The 25,643-nt window shown below is 37.9% G+C and overlaps 1 protein-coding gene across 3 annotated transcripts in view; it reads left to right on the top strand.

The window, feature by feature from the left end:
* KPNA1 (karyopherin subunit alpha 1) overlaps positions 1–25,643 on the top strand; it is a 69,061-nt gene that overhangs the window by 25,378 nt on the left and 18,040 nt on the right. For all 3 annotated transcript variants that reach the window (XM_019448562.2, XM_019448563.2, XM_053903438.1), the window contains 4 exons: positions 11,902–12,009; positions 15,531–15,630; positions 18,566–18,660; positions 25,157–25,288. In XM_019448562.2, the coding sequence (XP_019304107.1) occupies positions 11,902–12,009; positions 15,531–15,630; positions 18,566–18,660; positions 25,157–25,288 (435 nt within the window). The remainder of the gene's footprint in view (positions 1–11,901; positions 12,010–15,530; positions 15,631–18,565; positions 18,661–25,156; positions 25,289–25,643) is intronic.

Genomic DNA, 25,643 nt, shown 5'->3' with positions numbered 1-25,643 from the left:
AAATAAACAAGAAGATTCAGCTGGGTCTAGCTCTGTGTCATGCTTGTGGCTAAACCACACAGAGAGGAAATACTTTAATACACTTTGAAATATGACAGAATGGTTAATTATTTCTGTTGGGCTGTATCTAAAGGACAAAAAGGAGTAGAAAGAAATCATCAACTGCTTTCGTAATCATACAGGATTGATCTTGAAACTATGCATATTTGTGTATGGATACAGTACATAATTATGTTAATATTAGGAACCTAGATCTTTTAGCTTCCGAAAGAATAGAAATATAAAATCAAAGAGGTTATATAAATTTGCATTGGCGATATCATTAGGGATTCATTATGTGTTTTCTTTTTAAAACACATGCACACAAACCAGCTTTGTCCTAGAAAGGCTTAGAAGTAGTGAAATACCTTGTATCAGTGAGCACCTCTAGCACCCTGAGACTGTGGTCATTAGAGAATTTTTCTCTTAAAGGAACAAGGTTTCTTGGAAAAAACACCTGATTCTTGATTAAAGGTAGGGAATATTCAAGGCAAATGTGTAATATTTTTTCATAACATAGAGCAAGGAAGTTTAAGACCATTGAAAATTGTGTTGAAAAGAATCAGGAGATAGCTTGAACAGGTTCCCATTAGCCAAAAGTGGGATTTTTTGAGTATTAGGGCACTTTGAGGACTTCTGCTTCCAGCCAAAGTGGAATAGCAGGGCCCAGATTTACCCTCCTACCTGAAGCAAACCCAAGAATAACCAGACAAAATACATGAAACACTAATTCAAGACACCAGACATTAGCCAGTGAAGGACAGTGATCTCTAGAGATGGGAAACAAATGAGTTGAGCCCTGTCATTGCTTCAGCTTACTGCCCAACAGAGTTTCCAGGTTGCAACACAGGGAGAGGGAACTAAGGGCCAAAGCCTTCCTGAATTGAGGAGACAGAGCTGAGAGTCTGGAGAGACAAAGACATCCATTCATAGGAGGGAATACCAAAAGGGAGACTTGTGTCTATAGAGAGAAGCCTGGAGATCTTCAAAGTGTTTTTTTGAATATTCAGCAGAGTACTGATCAGCATATGTGCTTGAGGAGACTACTAAGGCAAGAGAAACTTATCATCCAAAAAGATCAGAGGGAGCAGTGCCTGGCCCTTACACAGTGCTGACACTAGTTCCTGTTCCTATAGCCAGACTGGAGAAACTCATTTACGGGGCCATTAGGTATTCAGGAGAGTCTTGCCTCAGTAGTGGAGATTAATTAGCCATAAATTTACTACTGCCCCAGACCTACTTAACAAATCATAAAAGCAAGATCTGAGAGGATCAAACTGCAGGTTTTGGTTTTCCTGAATTAGTAGTCATATAGGAAAAAGAAATAACTGGATTTTCTCTGTCTTCATTTTCAAAATGAATTGGTTTCTTAGCATCCTCCAGAGGGAGCAGGAAAGTCTGTATTTTAATATTATTAGGAACTCATAGTGTTTAACATAAAATCGATGTATTTCAGTTTATTTTTTCTGTGTTTTTAAAAAAGCAACTTTATGGCTGTATAGTTGACATACAATGGAGTGTACACTTTGTTAAATTTTGAGATATGTATATGTGAAATCATCACTGTAATTAATATAGTGAACATATTTATTGCTATCCAACTTTCCTGGTATACCTTTGTAGTACCTTTCCCCACCCTTCACCTATCTCCAAACAACTTCTGATCTGTTTTGGTCACCACTGATTATTTTGCATAAATGGACTGAAAAAATATGTATTCTATTTTGTCTGGCTTTTTTCAGTCAGCTTAATCATTTTGAGATTCATTTATGTTGTATCAGTAGTTCATTCCATTTCATTGTTGAATAGCATTCTGTTGTACAGATAAAGCCACAATTGGTTTATCTGTTCACCTGTTAATGGCAGTTTGGATTGTTTCCAGTTTCTGGTGATTACAAATAAAACTGCTATGAACATTCATGATCAGCTCTTTTTATGGACATGTGTTTCCATTTCTCTAGATATCTAGGAGGAGAATGGCTGGGTTGTATAGTAGGTGTGTACTTAAGCTGTCAACTGTTTGCTAAAATGGGTTGTACTATTTTACCTTCACATCAGCAGCATACGAGAGTTTCATTGGCTCCACATCCTTCTGAGCATTTGGTATGGTCAGTCTTTTTCATTTTATCTATTCTAAGGTGTGCATAGTAGTATGCCATTATGGTTTTATTACGCACTTCCCTAATGACGGAAGTTGAAAGCATGTTTTCATGTGTTCATTTGCCCCTTTGTATATCTACTTTAGTGAAGTCTGTTTAGTTTTATTTTTTAAAGTCTGCTTAGTATTTTAATTGAGTTGTTTTCTGGATGCAAGTCTTTTGTTGGATATGTGTTTTGTAAATATTTTCTCCCAGCTGATGGCTTGCCTTTTTGTTTTCAGAAGTGCTGTTTGAAGACCAAAGGTTTTGATTTTGGAATTCCATGTATGTTTTTTTCTTTAATGGATTATGCTTTTGTGTGTCAGATCTAAGAATCTTTGCCAAATCCATGGTCACTTAAGATTTTCTTGTATGTTTTCTTTAAGAAGTTTTGTTATAGTTGAAATTTAGGTCTATGATAATTCACATTTAATTTTTGTATATAATGTGAAATAAGAGGAAAGGAGCCTTTTTTTTTTTTAAAACATATGGATTTCCAGTTGTTCAGGTGTCATTTTTTGAAAAGATTGTTTTACTTCACTGATTGCCTTGAAACCATTTACATTCAATTGACCATCTCTGTGTGGATCTGGCTTCTGAACTTCTATTTTGTTCCCATTGGTTTATTTATCTGTCTTATTTACCACACTGTCTTGATTACTGTAGCTTTTATAATGAGTCTTGAAATCATATTACTAGCTCTCTAACCTTGTTCTTTCCAAAAATTGTTCTGGCTGTTATAGGTCCTTTGCATTTTTATATGAACTTCAGAAACAGCTTGTCAGTTTGTGCACAAAAGCCTGCTCTGGGGATTTGATTGTGATTTTGTTAGATGTGTAGATCAGCTGGGGGAGAATTCCTATCGTAACAATGAGTCTTCTGACTCATAAGGACCATATCTCCCGTTTATTTGGGTCTAAAATTTCTCTCAGGGATTGTAGTTTTTTTGTCAGATTTTCCCCTAAGTATTTCATAGTTTCAATGCTATTGTAAATGATATCTTTTGAATTTCAACTGTTTTCAACTGTTCATTGTTAATATTTAGAGTCCCCTGGGACTCACTGAGAGAGACGGTTCCCCTTCTTGGAGTGCGTCTGGGAGAGATGGCATTGCCTCTTTGGGGAGAAAAGAGCCGGTGGGCACCATTTCCCTCAGTATAGGCACAGAGACACCAGCTGAAGGTGGCTAACCTGGACACTGGCTCTCTGCTGCACTTTACTCCAAACTCCATGCCTCTGTGCTTTGGTGCAACTGCCCTCCAGGGACAAACCTGCACCAGTCTCAGTGCAGTGAGACCCTCCCTCAGAGGACCGGCACAGCTTCATGTCATGCCAGGTTCGTAAAGTTTGGAGTTTGAAAACTCAGCGGGCCTGCTTGGGATAGACCCCAAGGTGCAATGTACTGCTGGGTGGCCAGATGGCTAGGACACAGGGTGAAGGTAGTGAGCTAAGGGATGCCTGGGATACACCAGGGGAAATTGCTCTTCTGGGAGGGCTTTGTGGTGGTGGGATGTGAGTTCCCCTCTCTGGTGACTAGGTGGCTGGCTGAAATAATTTTCCTCCCTTACCCCTTAGTATAAACTAACGTCAGTAAGCAGCACAGCGCCAACCGGGGTGGCTTACATTTGTTACACTAGGCCCTGGTCTCCTGCCCTCTGCAGGTGGAGCTTTACTAAGGCAGTTGTACTTGAGAACTAGAGCAGCGGGCCCCTCCCCCAGAAGACCAGCACAGGCCCTTGCACACACCGTGTCTTTTGACCATGAGTTCTGTGAAGTTTCAGCTCTAGTGGAAGTACCATCAAGTCTCTTTTAACAAGCAGACCAGAGCACACCTAGTTAAAACTCACCATACTCTGGCCAATGTTCAGATAATCCCCACTGCCCACTGCAGGAAAGGAGAAACTCTACAGAGGACTGACCTGAGGGAAAGAGCAGTCAAACACGGCAGGAGAGTGCACACAGCATATACCAGAGTCATTTTATTTTATTTTATTTTATTTTATTTTATTTTATTTTATTTTATTTTATTTTACTTTTTTGAGTCACTTCTTTTTTAAATTTTATTAATTTTGTTTATTTTTGAGAGAGAGAGGGAGAGAAAGTGCAAGCAGGGGAGGGACAGAGAGAGAGGGGAAGACACAGAATTTGAACCAGGCTCCAGGCTCTGAGCTGTTAGCACAGAGCCTGATGCGGGGCTCGAACTCACAAACTGCGAGATCATGACCTGAGCCAAAGTTGAATGCTTAACCGACTGAACCACCCAGGCACCCCACACCAGAGACACTTCTGAAGCACTAGGCCTTGGACAGTATATGACCTCTTCTTCATAAAGCCATTACTCTTAGTAGCAGGAAACATAACAGGCTTTCCCAACACAGAGAAGACAGAGACCTAGACAAAATACCAAGATGTAGGAATTCATACCAAAAGAAAGAGCAAGTAAAAGTCATGGCCAGGGATCTAATTGAAAAGGTTGTTAAGTAATATTCCTGAACCAGAATGTAAGGCAACAATGATAAAGGTATACTCTGGGCTTGAGAAAAGCTTAGACAACACCAAGGGTCCCTTACCACAGAGATAAAAGACTAAAAAACTAGTCACGCTGAAATGAAAAATATAATAACCAAGATTTGAAAACAAATGGATATAATGACCACAAGAAAGGAAGAACTAGAGGAGTGAATAAGTGACACAGAAGATAAAATTATGGAAAATAATGAAGATGAAAAGAGGGAAAGAAAAATACTAGATCATGAATGCAGACCTAGGGAATGAGGTGACTCCATAAACCGTAATAACATTTGTATCATAGGAATCCCAGCAGAAGAAGAGAGGGAAAAGGGGGCAGAAGGTTTATTTGAGGAAACTATAGCTGAAAACTAATATGGGGAAGGAAACAGACATCCAAGTCCAGGAGGCACAGACACCTCCCATCAAAATCAACAAAAGCGGGCCAACACCAGGACATATTGTAGTTAAATTTGCAAAATATAAAGAAAAAAAAAAACCTTAAAAGCAGTAAGACAGACGAAGTCCCTAATTTAGAAGGGAAGACAAATAATGTTAACATCAGATCTCTCCACAGAAACTTGACAGGCAAGAAGGGAGTGGCATGATATATTCAGCATACTGAATAGGAAAAATATGCAGCCAAGAATACTCTGTCCAGCAAGGCTGTCATTCAGAATAGAAGTAGAAGAGTTTCCCAGACAAAAACTAAAGGAGTTTGTAACCACAAAACTAGCCCCACAAGATGACAGGGGACTCTTTAAATGGGAAAGAAAGACCAAAGTGACAGAGACTAGAAAGGAACAAAAAACATCTCCAGAAACAACAACAAAACAAGTAATAAAATGCCACTAAGTTTGTATCTATCAGTAATTACTCTGAATGTAAATGGACTAAATGCTCCAATCAAAAGACATCGGGTGTCAGAATGGATAAAAACCATCTGTATGCTGCCTACAAGAGACTCATTAAAAAATATTTTTTTTAATGTTTAATTTGAAGAGAGAGAGAGAAAGTGGGGGAGGGCAGAGAGAGAGGGAGACACAGAATCAGAAGCAGGCTCCAGGCTCTGAGCTGTCAGCACAGACCCCGATGTGGGGCTTGAATTCACGAACCATGAGATCATGACCTGAGCCGAAGTCAGACGCTTAACCAAGTGAGCCACCCAGGTGCTCCACAAGAGATTCATTTTATTTTTTATTTAAAAAAAATTTTTTTAATGTTTATTTTTGACAGAGAGAGAGAGAGACAGAACATGAGTGGGGGGGTGGGGGGGGGGGCAGAGAGAGAGGGAGACACAGAATCAGAAGCAGGCTCCAGGCTCTGAGCTGTCAGCACAGAGCCTGACGCGGGGCTCGAACTCACAGACTGCGAGATCATGACCTGAGCCAAAGTTGGGCACTCAACTGACTGAGCCACCCAGGTGCCCCACAAGAAATTCATTTTAGACCTAGACACCTCCACATTGAAAGTGAGAGGATGGAGACGCATTTATCATGCAAGTGGACATCAAAAAGAAAGCCAGAATAGCAATACTTATATCAGACAAACTAGGTTTTAAAACAAAGACTGCAACAAGAAATGAAGGGGGGAGCACTATATCATAATAACAACATATCATATCAACTATTATTATACAATAATAGTAGGGGACTTTAACACCACACTTACAGCAATGGACAGATCATCTAAGAAGAAAAGCAACAAGGAAACAATGGCTTTGAATGACACACCGGACCAAATGGACTTAACAGATATATCTAGAATATTTTTTTCTAAAGCAGCATAGTACACATTCTTTTTGAGTGCACATGGGACATTCTCTAGAAGAGATCACATACTGGGTCACATACCAGGCCTCAACAAGTGCAAAAAGGTTGAAATCATACCATGTATATTTCAGATCACAATGCTATGAAACTTGAAGTCAGCCAGAAGAAAAAATGTTGAAAGACCACAAATACATAGAGGTTAAATCCATTTACTTGGAGGCACCTGGGTGGCATTCTACCTGGAGGTTAGTCATTCTACTTGGGGCACCTGGGTGGCTCAGTGGTTAAGTGTTTGGCTCTTGGTTTCAGCTCAGGTCATGAATTCACGGTTCAAGTTAGAGCCCTGTGTCGGAGTGTGCTGACAGTATGGAGACTGCTTGGGGTTCTCTCTGCTTCTCCCCTGTATGCTCTCTCTCTCTCTTTTTCTCTCTCTTTCTCTCTTTTATTTTCTCTCTGTCTCTCTCTCACACACACACACATTCTCTCTCTCAAAATAAATGAACTTAAAAAAAATAACATCTTACTAAAGAATGAATGGATCAGCCAGGAAATCAAAGAAATAAATACAGGAAACAAATGAAATCGAAAACACGACAGTCCAGATCCTTTGGAATGCCGCAAAAGGGGTCACAAGAGGGAAGTATATGCAATACCGGCCTACCTCAAGAAGCAAGAAAAATCTCAAATATACAACCCAACCTTATACCTAAAGGAGCTAGAAAAAGAACAACAAATGAAGCCTAAAGCCAGCAGAAGAAGGGAAATAATAAATATTAGAGCAGAAATAAATGATATAGAAATAATAACAACAACAAAAAACAGTGGAACAAATCAGCAAAACCAGGAGCTGGTTCTTTGAAAAAATTAATAAAATTGATAATCACCTAGCCAGACTTGTCAAAAAGAAAAGAGAAAGGACCCAAATAAAATCATGAAGGAGAGAGGAGATCCACAACCAATACCACAAATAAAAACACTTATAAGAGAATATTATGAAAAACTATATGCCAACAAATTGGGCAATGCAAAAGAAATGGATAAATTCCTAGAAACATGTAAACTACCAGAACTGAAACAGGAACAATAGAAAACATGAACAGACTGGTAACCAGCAAAGAAATTTGAATCAGTAATCAAAAATACCCTAATAAACAGAAGTCCAGGGCCAGATGGCTTCCCAGGGGAATTCTATCAAACATTTAAAGGAGAGTTAATACCAGTTCTTCTCAAACTGTTCCAAAAAATAGAAATGGAAGGAAAACTTCCAAACTCATTCTATGAGGCCAGCATTACCTCGATTCCAAAACCAAAGATCCCACCAAAAAAGACAATTACAGTCCAGTATCCCTGCTGAACATGGATGTAAAAATTCTCAACAAAATGCTAGCAAATCAAATCCAACAGTACATTATAAGAATGATTCACCACAATCAAGTGGGATTTATCCTTGGGCAATAAGGATGATTTAATATTCTCAATGAATCAGTGTAATACACCACATTATTAAAAAAGATAAGAAATACATGATCCTCTCAGTAGATGCAGGGAAAGCATTTGACAAAGTACAGCATCCTTTCTTGATAAAAACCCTCAACAAAATAGGGATAGAGGGAACGTATCTCAGCATCATAAAGGCTGTATACAAAAGACCCACAGCTACTATCATCCTCAGTGGAGAAAAAAGGAGAGCTTTTCCTCTGTGTTCAGGAACAAGAAAGGGATGTCCACTCTTACCACTGTTATTTAACATAGTACTAGAAGTCCTAGCCTCAACAATCAGCAAAAGGAAATAAAAGGCATTCAAATCAGCAGGGAAAAAGTCAGACTTTATAACTATTTGCGGATGAGATGATACTCTATGTAGAAAACCCAAAAGACTCTACCAAAAAATTGCTAGAACTAATATATGAATTCAGTAAAGTCACAGGGTGCAAACAACATACAATGATCTGTTGCATTTCTATATACCAATAATGAAGCAGCAGAAAGAGAATCAAGGAATTGATCCCATTTACAATTGCACCCAAATTACAAGATACGTAGGAATAAACCCGCCAAAGAGGTAAAAGATCTGTACTCTGAAAACTGTAGAACAAAAAAGACACTGAATAGCCAAAGCACTCTTGAAAAAGAAAAGCAAAGTTGGAGGCATCATAGTTCTGGACTACAAGTTATATTACAAAGCTGTAGTGATCAAGATTGTATGGTACTGGCACAAAAATATAAATATAGATCAATGGAACAGAATAGAAAACCCAGAAATGGACCCACAACTACATGGTCAACTAATATTTGACAAAGCAGGAAAGAATATCCAATAGAAAAAAGATAGTCTCTTCAACAGATGGTGTTGGGAAAACTGGACAGCGACATGCAGAAGAATGAAACTGGACCACTTTCTTAGGCAATGCACAAAAATAAATTCAAAATGGATGAGTGAGCTAAATGTGAGACAGGACACCATCAAATTCCTGGAGGAGAACACAGGCAACAACCTCTCTGACATCAGCCATAGCAGCTTCTTACTTGACATGTCTCTGGAGGCAAGGGAAACAAAAGCAGAAATGAACTATTTGGACTTTATCAAGATAAAAGCTTCTGCACAGCAAAGGAAACAAAACTAAAAGGCAGCCTTCAGAATGGGAGAAGATATTTGCAAATGACATATCTGATAAAGGGTTAGTAATCCAAAATCTGTAAAGAACTTATACAACTGAACACCCAAAAGTCAAATAATCCAGTTAAGAAATGGACAGAAAACATGAATGAATTCCAAATTACGGAAAGAGTCCAAATGTCTATTTACTGATGAATGGATAAAGAAGATGTGGTGTATATGTACAATGGAATACTACTCAGCAATAAAAAAGATGAAGTCGTACTATTTGTAATGAAGTGGATGGAGCTAGAGTGTATTATTCTAGGCAAAATAAGTCATAGACAAATACCGTATGATTTCACTCATGTGGCATTTAAGAAATGAAACAGATGAACGTAGGAGGGAAAAAGAGAGGCAAACCATCAAACAGACTCTTAAACATAGGGAACAGAGTGAGAATTGCTAGAGGGGAGGTTGTGGGGGGAGATGGATTAAATGGGTGATGGGTTTTAAGGAAGGCAGTTTTGATGAGCACTGGGTGTTACATGTAAGTGATGAATCACTAAATTCTGTTCCTGAAACTAATATACTATCATGTTAACTAACTGGAATTTAAATAAAAACTTGAAATTTAAAAACAGAAATTTTTGGCCATTTTCCAAATATATTCCCCTACCCCAATCTTAGAACTCCAGTGCATGTGTGTTAGGCCACTTGATGTCCCACAACTGACTTATATTTTGTACAGTTTTTTCAGTCTTTTTTCCATCTCTTTTATTTTGGAGTGTTTATGTTGCTATGTCCTTAAATTCACTAATTTTTTCTTCTGCAATATGTAATTGGCTGTTAATCCTATCCAGTGTGCTTTTCATCTGAAAAATTTTATTTTTCATGTCTAGGTATTTGCTTAGCCTTTTTGTTCATCTCTTCCTCTCTCTCCTCATGGCTGTACTTTTACCTTTCAAATATGTGGAATATATAACAACATTTATAATGCTCTTTTCCATTTTGCCGTTTTTGTCATTTCTAGGTGATTTTGATTAATTTTTCTCTCTTCTTTTTAGTGCTTCGTAGTTTCCAATTGAATTCTAAGAATTATGAATTTTATCTTGCTTGTTGTTGGAGTTCTTGTATCTTTAAATACATATAGTTCTGAATTCGTCATTGGGTTTAGTAAATTACTTGTAACGTTTGTTTTTACGTTTCATTGGGCTGGAACTTTAATATCCTTTAATCCAGGGGCTAATTTAGCTTTAGTGCTGTGTCCATTTCCTTCTGAGTGTTGTACTAAATGCCCTTTATATGTTAGGAAGTGTTTTCTGTGTGTGTGTGTTTTTTTTAAGTTTATTATTTTGAGGGAGGGGGCAGAGAGAAAGGGAGAGAGAACCCCAAGCAGGCTCTGCTGTCAGCGTATGCCTGACATGTGGCTTGATCCCACAAACTGTGAGACCACAACCTGCGCCGAAATCAAGAGTCGATGCTTAACCAATTGAGCCTCCCAGGTACCCTAAGTCTTTTCTATCTGGTTGAAACATGAGTATCTCTTGACTGATATAACTGTCAAAATTGTTCTGCATGTTTGTTGGGGGTGATTCCTTTCCCAGCTTTTCCTTACACACCTGTGCTTATTAGCAGGAAGCTAAAGACTCATGGGGAACTTTCTGCAGATTTTTAGAATTCTCTCTATATTGATCTGTTTATTACTCTGCCTGTGGATTCTAGTTGTCTTGGCCTCCTCATTTCTAAACTCTGTCTGCTCAACTGAGTGAGCCTGTAGACCCTGTTTGGGTGTTGTCTTCCCTGTGCGACAGCCTGAAAACTCTGTGTAGGTAATAATCTGAGGCAGTCATAGGGCCAATCTTACTTCTTTCCTTTTCTGAAGGATCAATGCCTGGTCTGCCTCTTATCCATTGGCCGAAACCTGTTATTTTATGCATTTGTCTGCTTTTAGACAGGGTTGCATAGGGTGAGAGGATAAGTTATTGGTCCTCTGTCATGGTTTGATGAAAAAGTGAACTGCCTGGGACTATTGAAGATATAATGGAGGGGCGCCTGGGTGGCTCAGTCAGTTGAACGTCTGACTTCGGCTCAGGTCATGATCTCACGGTTCGTGAGTTTGGGCCCCATGTTGGGCTCTGGGCTGACAGCTTAGAGCCTGGAGCCTGCTTCTGAGTCTGTGTCTCCTCCTCTCTCTCTCTACCCCTCCCCCGCTTGTGCTCTGTCTGTCTCTCTCTCTCTCTCAAAAATAACATTAAAAAAAAAAAGATACAATGAGACACCTTAGTGGCTCCCTTTAGGTAGAAATATTCTTGGCCTACACAAATTGACGATTTAAAGTTAGTTTTCAGGTAGTAGTCACATGTCATCACTGGTTGTTGGACGGGTTAGAAAGGTTGTGAAGTCTCAGTCCGTTATTTTTGAGGTTAAGGAGGGAAGTATTAAGCCATTCTGACATCATTTTTATCCTTTCCCACGATGTATTGGTAAGACCATAGTGTTACCAACTTCACGTAAAGGAAAGGGGAATGGCCAAGCGTGCCTCGACTCCTTTTTCACCCTTACTCTTTTTATATGTCGTGCAGTGTTAGGCTTCTCTTAGTAAGTTTTACCACATCAGGTGTTGGTAACAGCATATTGTGATTGTTAATTGCATTAGATTATAAGACTGGAGAATTCTGAACTAGTTCCTCATCATGAAAATTGAAGGTGGCACAACCTTTAGAATTTTTAAAATGATTTTCAAAAAGCTCCATCTTTTCCTTATTGCCTTTTAAGTGGGGAGCCTAGTTTTTTGATGTTTAACTCCTTTGTATTAGAATACTTGGTAATGATTTTTTATTTTTTAGTTATTCAAGCGAAGAAATGTTGCTACAGCAGAGGAAGAAACAGAAGAAGAAGTTATGTCAGATGGAGGCTTCCATGAGGCTCAGATTAATAACATGGAGATGGCACCAGTAAGTAAGATCATGAAAGAAACTCTTTTTAGTATGTTTCTGAAGATATGAGGCTTAGCTTTCTATTTGGGTTTTTTAAAAAGCGGTTAGTAAATGGCTACAGAAATTACTTGGCATTTCATTTTTGAAAAGAGGTCATATACTTAATATCCTGGTTCATTAGATGTTTTTTATAGTTTGAATAATATACAGTTAAACAGAATTAACTAAATTGTGAAGATTAATTCAGCTTTTAAAACTTAAAAAGATAATTGTAAAATTATTCCTTAAAAGTTGAATAACAAGGGATACTTTAAAGAAAATCCCAGTTTGTTATTCATTTCAGTTATCAAATTGGGCATGTTTATATGATTTTAAAAATTGGTTCCATATCACAGCTGTTGGCTTTTCTATTACAACCTGTTTTATAACTTTCTTGAGGTTACATGAGGATCTAAAAATTATGCTTTGTTTATATGGATACCTGTATAGATTTCTCATTAATCAGTTATGTTTTAATAGATCATATATAGTTTTCAAAAAAAAATCTTTCTTCTACCTCAGTGACCCAATTTCTTCCTTCATTTGCAACCTCTGTTACTGGATTCTTATTCTTCTTGAGAAAATAAGTTTTCTTCCTCCTCCCTTTTAAGCAAATTGTGACATATTGTGCACAGTATCCTATATATATTTTTCTACTTCATAGATCTCTAGTTTTTATGGACCGTTTTTTTTTTTTTTTTTTTTTTTTTTTTTTTTAATTAGGAGAGCAGTTTAAATCATTTTGGAATCTATGTAGATAGACATTGTAGCCAACACTATGATTTTTTTTTAATTTTTTTTTTTTTTTTTAACTTTTTTAATTTATTTTTGAGACAGAGAGAGACAGAGCATGAATGGGGGAGGGTCAGAGAGAGGGAGACAAAGAATCTGAAACAGGCTCCAGGCTCTGAGCTGTCAGCACAGAGCCCGACGCGGGGCTTGAACTCACAGACTGTGAGATCATGACCTGAGCCGAAGTCGGATGCTTAACCGACCAAGCCACCCAGGCGCCCCTTAAATTTTTTTTTTTAACGTTTATTTATTTTTGAGACAGAGAGAGACAGAGCATGAATGGGGGAGGGTCAGAGAGAGGGAGACAAAGAATCTGAAACAGGCTCCAGGCTCTGAGCTGTCAGCACAGAGCCCGACGCGGGGCTTGAACTCACAGACTGTGAGATCATGACCTGAGCCGAAGTCGGATGCTTAACCGACCAAGCCACCCAGGCGCCCCTTAAATTTTTTTTTTTAACGTTTATTTATTTTTGAGACAGAGAGAGACAGAACGTGAACAGGGGAGGGTCAGAGAGAGAGAGGGAGACACAGAATCTGTAACAGGCTCCAGGCTCTGAGCTGTCAACACAGAGCCCGATGTGGGGCTTGAACTCATGAACTGCAAGATCATGACCTGAGCCAAAGTCGGACGCTTAACCGACTGAGCCACCCAGGCGCCCCAACCAACACTATGATTTTGTGGTGAATTCTTCCAGGCCCTTCAGAAAGTCAAGCTGTCCATTTTTTTAAGTGGATATTAATAGGAAGTATTTCGTGGATTATAATACTAAGATTCTATAGAGGAAACAACTGTAGGAGATTGATTGGTTGATTTTAAGGAATTGGCTCATGTAATTGTTGGAGCTAGTAAGTCCAAAATCCGTAGGGCAAGTCAGTAGGCTGGAAATTCAGGTAAGTGTTGATGTAGTTTTGAGGCTTAAGTTTCTTCAGGAAACCGGTCTTTGCTCTTAAGACCTTCTTCAACTGACTGATTGAGGCCAACTCACATTTTAGAGAGTAATGTGCTTTCCTTGATTATACTAGTTTAAATGTTAATCACATCTAAAAATTATTCTTACAGCAATATCTAGATCAATGTGTGTTCAGACAACTGGCTACTATAACCTAACCAAATTGACACATAAAATTAACTATCCTAGTAACATTCCTTGGCAACTTGGCATGTATACACAACTCCTTAAACCATACTGAGACTCAGATAAATAAATAACAAAGTTATACCTCCATGTGACATGATATAGTTACTGTTTGTGCAAGTAAAAATGTACTAACCTCCCCGGAAGAAGATGCAAAGTCTTTGAGTGATGTTCAGTTCTTTCCTTGATATCCTGTTACTTAAATGCTGGGATATAAAATTAACAGTACTTAAATACCATGAATGTAAAGTCAATACATCTTACATTAGGGAATAAGAGGGAAGAAAACGTGTGTGTGTGTGTGTGTGTGAGAGAGAGAGAGAGAGAGAGAGAGAGAGAGAGAATGAATGTGTATATCCAAGTGTATCCAGACATTCATAACAGAATCATATAGATACCTTTGTTTATTCAGGTATCAGTTTTGTAAGTTTCAAAGTAGTTACTTTTCTGACTGTTAAGAGCAGAATGCTTCATTCTCCCAGTTGGGATTTGCCAAGTGTTTGGTAAAGTGCTGTTTACCAACCAGTGCTGTTGGTAAGCACTGTTTCCCAACCAGCTATCATTGACAACTCAATGCAGCTTTCTTCACAGTTCATCTTGTTGACTCTAATATTTCATGAAATGACAGGAATTTTATTTCATTCTGACAGGTGACCCTAAGAAGTAGGTTAACTGCTAATATTGGGGATGGGTTATAGTAAAAAGTGGAAAAGTTCTAAGAAAGCAAGAAAATAATGGAAAACTGAAAAGTTTTAATAAAGAAAATAGAAATTTTAAGTAAACTTGAGTCAGCTGTTGAATTTGGTAGCAGCTAGAATCTGTGAATTACACAGGATTATTCTATACTCCATAAATATTTATTGAGCATCTTCTATACGCCAGCCTTCGGTGATAGAACAGTAAGATGGACAGGGTCTTTGGTTTTCACAAATCTGCTATACTGGAGGAATCTGGGCAGTAAACACATAACTGAGAAAAATACCTGATAGTGAAAAGGGTTGGCATAGAATTAAAATAGAGTGATAGAGATGGAGCAGTTCCTTTAGATTTGGAGACCATGAAAAGCCTTCTTTTAGAATTTAACAAATTTGTCTGAAAGACAAGGAACAACCAACCATGTGATGAGCAAGGAGAGGAAGAATAATAAACGCCTTCTCTTAGTATTTACTCATAAGATTACTTTCTTATTGTCATGAGCTTCTTTTTTCACAATATTTATTTATTTATTTATTTATTTATTTATTTATTTATTTATTTAGAGATGGGGGAGGGGCAGAGAGAGGGAGAGAGCTGAGTGTGGAACCCACGTAGGGCTTGATCCCACAACTGGGAGATCACAACCTGAGCCACTCAGGTTGCCCCCATGAGCTCCTTAATGATAGACAAAGTATTTGGCTTTGTCACATCGTTGATCATCTCAGACATTTCTACATGTAAAGATTATCCTACCTTTGTGTGACTTTTCTAGATAAATATGATTAACTTAATAATGTTGGCCACAGTTTATACTGTCTTTGTTTTCCTTTGATTTAGAGTTACAATTTTATCATTTTTGCTTTTTTGTGTTTCCAGGGTGGTGTAATTACTTCTGACATGATTGAAATGATATTTTCCAATAGCCCAGAGCAACAGCTTTCAGCAACACAGAAATTCAGAAAACTGCTTTCAAAAGGTGAGTTCTGAGTATGTTAAAGTACAGTTGACCCTTGAACAACAGGGGCTTGGACTGTGCAGGTCTACTTGTAACGCAGATCTTTTTTGATAAATTGAGTACAATATTGTAAATATATTTTCTCTTTCTTATGATTTTCTTAATAACATTTTCTTTTCTCCAGCTTACTTTATTGTAAGAATACAGTATGTAATACATAACGTACAAAGTAAGTGTTAATTGACTGTTGATGTTATTGGTGAGGTTTCCTGTCAGCTGTAGGCTATCAGTAGTTCAGTTTTGGGGGAGTCAAAAGTTAAAAAGGATTTTTGACTGTGTGGGGATTGGCGCCCCAAGTTTTGTATTGTTCAGAGGTTGACTGTATATTTTTTCATTTAGATAAAAAATACTACTTTCCCATATTCTGTTTTTCACATCACAGGTAAGTTGCTTTGGAATGTGTCTATCAACAGAATAAAAGGACACTTATAGACATACATATAATTATGAGCTATGGCTAATTTTCGAATTTATTTATTTATGCAATCTTACCAGGACCAGAAAGGAGCATTATTTTAATTTCTGAGCTATTTTATAAAAGACCTTAAAGTGATAAGAACAGTAGTCAGTATTTCATGTTAATTCAAATTGAGAAACTCCATTCTTTAAAAAAAAAACAAAACAAAATGTTTTTGTTTGTTTTTTTAAAGATTTTATTTTTACATAATCTCTATGTGGGCCTCGAACTCAAAACCCTCAGATCAAGGTTTGCATGCTCTACTGACTGAGCCAGCCTGGCACCCTAAGAAAAACTGTCAAAATATCACTTGAGAGGTGCCTAGGTTAAGTTGGTTAAGCATCCAACTCCGGCTCAGGTCTTGATCTCGTGGTTCACGAGTTTGAGCCCCGTGTCAGGCTCTACTGACAGCTCAGAGCCTGGAGCCTGCTTCAGATTCTTTCTGCGTCTCCCTCTCTCTCTGACCCTCCCCCACTCATGCTCTGTCTCTGTGTCTCAAAAATAAATAAAAAGAATTAAAAAAATATATCATTTGAAAGATCAGTGTTATTGCTGGGCATGGTAATTATTTATTTATTTTTGGTATAATTAGGGTAGACTAGAATATGATACTTTTGCCATTCTGGGCAAGTAAACAGAACTACGACTCTGAACCACATTAAAATGTTGATAGTAAACATTGACCTTAAATAAATAGCTGCTACCCTTGGCCCAGTACTAAGGTATAGTTTTTTGGAGTCATTAGTGATAAATTAATATATTCCTTGAGGGAACTGGAATAAAAACCTATAACATATAATTTACATTTTTGTGTGATACAAAAATTACATTTCTCATGTGACAGTTTATTAATATTTGAAGGCTATTATCATGTACACTTTTCCCACTCCTCTTGTCTCTTTTCAGCGTGCTAAGCCTAATGGCTTTCTCACACCATGTGACCTTTTAGGGCCTTTTGCTGCTTTCTACTACTTTACTGCCTAGATTCTAGTTTCCTAGCCATCCCTCTTAAAAATGTGATAACTAGGGGCACCTGGATGGCTCAGTCGGTTAAGCATCCGACTCTTGATTTCGGCTCAGGTCATGATCTCAGGGTTGTGAGATTGAGCCCCATGTGGGGTTCCATGCTGAGCATAGGCCTGCTTGACATTCTCTCTCTTCCTCTCTCTCTGCCCTTCCCTGGCACACATGCGTGTGCGTGCCCTCTCTCGAAATAAATAAACATTTAAAAAATGTGGTAACTAGAATATAGTACTTCAGATGTGCTCTCGTTACCCTAAGGTGAGGGGACAGATTGCCTTCCTTGTCCTAGGACTGTACGTTCCAGTAATGTACTCCAAGATAACAGCAGCAGTTATTTTGGTAGTCATGGCACAGTAATGGTTCACTGTATTTGCAGCCATCTAAACTCCCATAGAACTTCTTTTCATGCACATGTGTTTTAGGATTCATCTGTGAAGTCATGTAGATTTTTAAAAATATTTTTATAAATTTCAGTTGCTAAATCCTGCTTTATCCCTGTCGTTTTATTGCAAACTTCAGCTTATTGTTGTTCTTCCTATATGTTATTTCTGTAATCTAGCATTTTAACTACTTCATCTTTATTATAATCATCAAATTTATTTGTACTACCTGAATAGTTGATAAAACTGTGGAACCAGGCAAAGAACAGGTCATCAGAGCGCTCTCCAAATTAACATTGAACCATTAGTCACCTTTGTTTCATTAAAGCTTTGGACTTGTCTAAGAATCCCTACTAGTACTATAATCTGTCATTTTTCTTGCATCGCTCTGTGAATGTCATCAAGAACTTTGTCAAATCTCTTGCTGAAATTACCATGTTGATTGTTTAGGACATTTTCTGTTAACCCAACAGGTTTCTACCAAATGATTTCATTTATAAAATACTCTGTTGTCATAAATGAAAAGTGAGATTAAGTTGGCAAGTCATCCTTAATGAATTCTTTCTGGCTCCTATTTAACTCTGCAGTTGTAAAATTAAATCCTGCAGGCACATGCAGAGTCACCTAATCCAGTTTATTAAAACAACTTCTTTTTAGAGTAAAACCCCATCTACAGAGAAGGGGCTAGAAGGCAGAATTCTGAAATAATAACAGTGGTCATCTTTGGATGTTTTCCCCCCTACTTTCTTAAGTTTTCTAAAATTATAGAAGCAATGGCTTTAATTTTTGAGAATTCTGCCCATCATTTCCATGTTAATGTGTACTTTATTGTGAAACCTTTTGAGCTACCCTAGTCTCAAAGTGACTGCGCTCCATTTTACATTTAGAATTTTACATTTTATTTCTTAGATTTCCAACATGAAAGAGATGCTAAAATGGAGGGAGGGATATTATGAAGTAAATTTGAGCTCATAAATTCCTTGGATTGAAATGAAAGAATTATTTTCTTCTTTCCTTTTATTTTATGGGGAGACAGAACCTAATCCTCCTATTGATGAAGTCATCAGCACACCGGGAGTAGTGGCCAGGTTTGTGGAGTTCCTCAAACGAAAAGAGAATTGTACACTGCAGGTGCGAACCATTTTCATTTCTTGCCTCATATTTTAAATCCCTTTACAAACTTACATTTTATATACAGCTTTGTTACTTAGGTTAATTTATACAGTGGGTTCGTTTTTGATATGATGTTCCTGACAACCACGTTGCAAGCTGCTTTTGATAGCTTTGTCAACATCTAGGCCCTTGGTTGTACTCTTTAGAATTCATGTGATTTTTATCATGAAGAAGATTATTTTATGATGATTGTGGATAACATTTAATAGGGAATCGTTTGCAGTTGAAGAGTCACTATAAGAATCTAAGTGTGGGCTACATAAAATTTGGTTTTGGAAGATTTTTAGATTACATTGGTCGGCTTTGTCAGGGCTGTGTAACATGGGCTAGGTTAGACTCAGTAATCCCCAATCCTGGTCCCAGTTAATCCTTCCCATTCCCCTGAAGAGTTTCCAGGGAGATAGCCTTATGAATCTCCATGCTTCCTGCTGTGTTAATTTAGTCTGTCAGTACTGTATTATATAGGGGTTCTAAGAGGAAATTCTGCAACTTCTGGATTGGATAGTTTTCACAGTAAAGAGAACCACCTGTCAACTGACTCGTCCTGGGAGTTATCTAGAAATTTTTAAATACTGTTTTTGGGGTTTTTTTTTCCCCTGAATAAAGTTGGAGTTTTAGTAGACTGGCAATTTTTCAGTAGCTGTACTTCCTTGGAGTAACCAATTGAATCAGTTTCTGTGTTATTCTTTAACCAATACCTGTGATATCTAAATTCTCACTTATAGGATCTAATCTGAAGGGCTTGGCCCTTTAGAAAGACTCTGCAACTATAAAAATTGGTTAGGTACAAAGTGGATCACAAAATGAGGTTAATTTTCCAAGTATATCTGACAATAACAAGTTAATCGTAAAGGTAACTTTCACCCTCTTGTCTGCTTTTGCCTTATTCTCTGAGGCTGTAGGGAGGGGGACATTTTTATAAATGATAATAACCTCTGTCCCCAGGTTCCTTACTCTCCAGAGGATTGTAGGTAATTCATAAAACTTGATGCCTTGTCTTGATATTTTCTCTCCTTTCCTCCCATCCCGACTTTCTCCTCCTCTTACTCTCTTTGTTGCGGTGATGAGTTATTTCCAGAAGAAAAACAAGAAATCCAGAAAAGGTAGAGTACTTCAATGTCCCATCAGTTTTTCTTCTCCAGTTTGACACTGACTAATCCCCAAGTTCATTTGAATTAGGATTCTGTTTTGGTGGCTGCCTCTTGGATTGTAATTCTGGTCCCCATCTAAGGCCAGGATCATCGGACACCTGAAAAATAATCAGGTTCACCTAGAGAGCAAGGAAAGAGACTTTTATCAGAAAAAAAAAAAAAAAAAAAAGGAAATCCAGACAACCAACACTGCAGAGTACCAAGCCTGAGCCCTAAGCAACCTGCCAAGAGAACCAGAGGGACCAAATGAAGAGCCTTACTGCAGTTTATCATTTGAAAAAGCTTTGTAGGAAGAGGGAGGTAGGGAAGATTATCATTTTGTTCATGTTTATATCCTCTGACAGAGTAGTTCAGAGATCATGAATTTACTCCTGGATTGAGCAGTTTTTAATAGGTGGTCACAGATGTCTAGTTTCTTAATGTGTATAAATGAAGGCCTAAGATGAAAAAAGAGAAATGGGTCTTTCCACATCTCCATGTTCTCCAGTACTCCCTAAAGAGTGCAGTATGTCCTCTTAGTGCCCTCTCCTGGCTAACACATGTAAATTTTACATCATTTGTGATTCTAATCCTAGAGCTTGGATCTTCTGAAGACGAAAGCCTTTGGAAATCTCTAATTTGCGTCTATCTAAATTCTCAGATTCCACCCTTGTGCAAACTAATAATTAGGCTGAAAGATTGAGAAATCATTCCTCTGGAAGTGACCACCTCATGATTTTCAACTTAGCTGTCCAAAGACTCTGAGAGATAACCAGCTGTTTATTATATAAAGGTCATCATCTTCAGCTTTTCTTCGGTGTACGTTTTAAGTACAACATGGTATTCTCTCCAGTGTGGGCAGTGGGTAATGTCAACCACTCCAGAAGCAGGAGGAGCAAGTATATTGAAGGAGACCGTAGAGCCAGGAGGCTTCGTGCTCACATAAGTAGACGTGCTCTGGGCAGCTCAGAGGGTACTCTTTCCTTTATCTTCTTAGCACTAGGATGGAAGTTGTCCCTGGTAGTATGTCTACTTACTAGAAATTTGAATAGTGTGCTTTTGGAATGTGGCTTCTGCCATTTCTCTTCCAGAAAGAGAGTAATAATATATGGTCATAATTATAGCTAAACTCACTGATAAACCAAGTGGACAAACTTAATCCCTTCTTTCTATAGATACAGAACTGTGAATCCTAGTGAAGTCTCTTTTCACTTACATTTTGGCTCTCCTTATGCCCAAATCAGTGAGGTACCTCACACCAGGGAGATGAAAATGCCTGCTTTGGGCAGTGCTTCGCAGATACTCCTTTGCTTTCAAACAGGGTGAACATGGGTGGAATCTAGGAGTTTGGAAACATAGTTTCATCTCCCTAAGAGCATTCTCAAGCTCCGTGACATGTAAGCCTCAGACATACTTGAACTTTTGATATGCGATTGGTCTGCCTTATGGTATATTCCCTGGGCCCACTTTGTTTGGTTTTTGAATCCAGGCCCAGCATGTTTGTACTGTCCTTTGCAGTGCTGAGATGTTGCATTCTGAAACCTTCTTACAGAAGCTTAGTATGAAAACAGCTAGAAATAAGGAAATTGCAACCTAGTTGCATTCATTAGGTACTCCTCTTAAAATTGTAAATTGAAATGAAATTGGTTTAGTTTCCCCATTTTTGCTTTTCTTGTCCCATGTAAAAGCTTAATGTGATAAACTGCAGTAAGCCTTCATCCTCCTATGCCTTTTCCCATCCTCATTGATCCCTCTACCTTTCTTTAAAAGGTTGCTCAGATGACTCAGGCACTGTTCTCTGCAGAGTTTGATATCTGGGTTTATTTTTCTGATGTGAGCCTCTCTTTTCACTTGCTCTCCAGGTGAGCCTGGCATTTGCTAGGAACCAGAGTGGACCCGGCAAAGTGGCCAGCAACAGAGTCCTGATCCAAATGGAGAAAGGGAACCAGGCGTACCTCAACCTGGAGTGGGAAACTTGATAGGAGGTCAGAAGTACTTCAGCTTTGGATTCTCATTTTCCTTATTTAAGGAACTGAGCACCAGAAGGTAGAGACTGAGAAAGGGAAGAGAGAAAGTATCAAATCTTCAGTGTGTCCTTCAGATTTCAACTGTAGCCTTATTTAGCAAGTCTGGACAGTGAAAAGTAATAGTGGACTGATAATTTTTAAGCAATCACAGCATGACAGGTAGTTTTCCTTGCATGGTACCATTCTTAGAACACTAAGAATATAGTAGTTTAAAGCAAAAAGAGGAAGTAAGGGTTATAGGTACTTTGGCTACTGCTTATTACTTAAGTGATGCCATTTCTTAGATTGTATTCATCATGTTACTGATGTTTTGAGTTTCACGGTTACTTATATTACCTTTCCTGGCCATTTCTGTCATAACTTTATGCAGTCATTTTTGCAACAGGACTTCCACATTTCACAGCTCTCTTTCACGTTAGATTCTAATATGGGACCCAAGGCCGAAACATTAACAACAACAACAAAATGATGGCAGTACTCAAAGAGATGTTACATAGTTTGAAGTACAACCAGTTTTTTACAAACATACATATTAAACACATTTGAAAGTTGTTTCTTCCAGCACTTTAACAGGGCCTGTATGCTGGGGGGAATTTTCTCCCTCCCTCCTCTTTCTCATTCCTACATATGTACATAGCACACAAATACACAGATGGGCATAGAAAGTGGCGTAAATATAGCTTGATGAGTTTTTACAGGGTAAACGTCAGAGTAATCACTGTGTGTGCGTGAGAGAGAGAGAATGCTTTATTCAAGTACAAACACGATTTTCAGTCGCCCCTCTGGTTCTGTTGATCATCTTCATCTGTCTCTGTCCCTGGTATTTTCCGATTTCTCTTCTTACCAAGGGAGGCCTTGAATTTTGCTTTCAGAGGTTATCATTATTGTGTACTTCTTAGTAATAAAGGTAATTCTGGTACGTTCTTCTTTTGCTGAGATATCCTAATTGCCAATTTTCTCCCATCTGTGTTTAGCCTGTTATTCACTTATTCCCCATTTTTCTAATCATTTTCACTCTATTTTGTTTTGCTTCTCCATTTCATTCTCTTCAGTAGCATCTGAAATTCCCTCTCATTTCTTGTAAGACCTTTGATACTAAACATCAACAGGCAGATAGCAGTTTGAAGTCTTGCAGCAGTTAGTATTCTGATTTTTTCTCATTGATAATTCTTTAATAATCCTTTACTCAGGTTGCTGTTATTTCATTTGCATCAAAATCTCACTGCAGTCTGTTTTCTCTTTAATATGGATCGGTATGTGTGCTGATCTTATTCTCTACACACTGCTTTTTCCTCACAGTTTTCATTACTTTGACTGGTCTCCGTGGTATCTGACAACTCTTTGTTAAACTTGGAGCTTGCTGCCTGGTAGGAAGGCTTGCTTTTGGCTTTTGTATTCACATCATCTGTCTCTCTTAATCAGTTTTAACTCTGCTAGTTAGTTTTCCTAGAAAGCAGAAGAAACTAGGTGAACTGTTCTCTTTTTTAGCATCCCCTAAATAATCTGGCGTGTATCTCTGGCATACTGTTATTTGAAATTTCTTGCCCTAGATACCAAAACTCCAAGCAATTGAAAGATTCTTGTCAGTGTTACAGGTGTGTGTCAGAGTGAAGGGAGTGGCCGGGCTTCATAAGCATACTTGATCAGGAGACGGTAATCAAGTCCTCTTTGAATGGCAGTGTAACATTACGCAGATCATTAGATTGTTGGACCTTTTTCTGATAGTTTCCTCATTCATAAACCACAAAAGCCAGAATTCTCTGGGATGTTGTGAGGAACACAGGAGTATGTGAGTAATGCTTTCATAATACAAAGTACTGAACAAATGCAAAGTTTCAATTCAGCACTGGTTTCAAGAGTGATTTAATTATGGAGGTGATATATGATGGGATTTTTATTTTGTGATGTTCAAGTGTTTAGGAATCTGTTGAACTTCTCTTATAACAAAGTTACCAAAAAGAAAATATTGTCCCTTTAATTGTGGTGCTCCTAGCCTGGGCCTTCTGCTTACTGTGATATCATTGTCCCGTTAGGCTACTAGACTATACTGTGTCTCACTTGCGTATGTCACATTTATAGGTTTCTTGTAATGTCTCCTTTAAGTGTGTTCTGCTGTGAATTTGCTAGCATTCACATGGCTTTGGACTATGCCAATCAGATTGTCTTCCTTGTCTTCTGCCTCCTTCCCCAAACCCCAATGATGGATGATTGTTTTCCATATGACAACTGCCTTTCAGTTGACCCAAAAGCTTTAGAAGAGTCACAGCTCCACCTTTCAATGACTTTTTTGCTCTCCCTTTCAAGGGACATACCACTGATTTTTTTTTGCATATGTGCTTCATTTAAGGATAAGTAGAAGACAGAACAGGAGAAGGAAAGAAAACTAAAGTTTAATAAGAACTCTTAAATAGAATTTCAGGAGTCATTCTTGGATTTCTCCATATTAGGCCAGAGAGTCAAATTACTACAGAGATGGGCAGATTAGTAAAATGCTGTACTTTTTGTTGGCTATAATTTCCTTCATATCTTCAGTTTACCTAACTTTAAGAATGCTCTCAAAAAAAAGTTTTAACCTCTGTGCCTTTGTTTGGAGGCTTCTCATTTGTCAGAAGCTCTTAACGCTCTGAAGTTGCCATTTCTATTAATTGTATACCAGTTAACTCCTTTTGGCCTACTTATTACTTAAAATATCTTTTGCCTTTTTTACTGTGCCTGTATCTGGCACATTTTACATTAACATCCTCTCCCCTTTACACTTTGCTTATCCTATAGAAATTATTTACTTTTATTTTTTATTAGATAATATACATGGTTTAATCCAAAAGGTACATAAGGTTTTATGAGATTTCCCTTTCACCCCTGCCTTTCCATGTAGGTAACAAGTATTTACTTCCTGCAGTTTCTTATAGTATCCTTCCAGAGATACTCTGTGCAATAACTAAACTAATGCATATATTCCTTCTTAACCCTGTTAGAAAATATAGTATGATACTATCTTAATGTACACCGTTACACTTTTCTTCTCATTCATATCTTGGGAGATCATTCATGTCAGCATATGAAGCAGTCCCTCATTCCATTCATGGTCTTATGTCAGTTCTACTCTGACCTCCTGAATATTCTTGTAGTCTGAAGTATTTCTACTGGAATTCTCCATTTAAAATTAATACAGAATCCATCTGATTATGTGCAAATAATTTCAGATTCTTTTCTTCATGTACAGAAAACCTTATTGTTATAGCTAAAAACAAGCTATTAAATGCTAATAAGATAATAAAATTATTTTTATCTTTATAGTTTGAATCAGCTTGGGTACTGACAAATATTGCTTCAGGAAATTCTCTTCAGACCCGGATTGTGATTCAGGCAGGAGCTGTGCCCATCTTCATAGAGTTGCTCAGCTCAGAGTTTGAAGATGTCCAGGAGCAGGTAAAAAAATGAAGCAAAGAAAAGCAGGTCAAAGAATACCATTTTTTCCTTTGGTCTTACATTCAGGGCCTCAGTTTTACCACCATGACAAGCCATGGTTCATCACAGGAGTGTTCTAGAAATCTAAACCAAAATAGAAAATACCATAGTGAATGTAGGCAGAATTTCTTCTGGATTCATAAAACCATTTTCCTTCCCCTTCCAACGCTGAAAATTTTAAAGTCCTATATACTTTTTATATTATTATCATTTTTAAGATGTTATCTTTAAGTAATCTCTACACCCAGTGGGAGGCTTTAACTCACAACCCTGAGATCAAGACTTGCATGCTCCAGCAACTGAGCCAGCCAGGCGC

Source organism: Panthera pardus, unplaced genomic scaffold (assembly GCF_024362965.1).
Source record: "Panthera pardus isolate Hobbes unplaced genomic scaffold, ASM2436296v1 HiC_scaffold_16, whole genome shotgun sequence".
NCBI lineage: Eukaryota > Metazoa > Chordata > Mammalia > Carnivora > Felidae > Panthera > Panthera pardus.
Note: the sequence above shows the minus strand (reverse complement) of the source record. Positions and strands in the feature narration are given on the sequence as shown.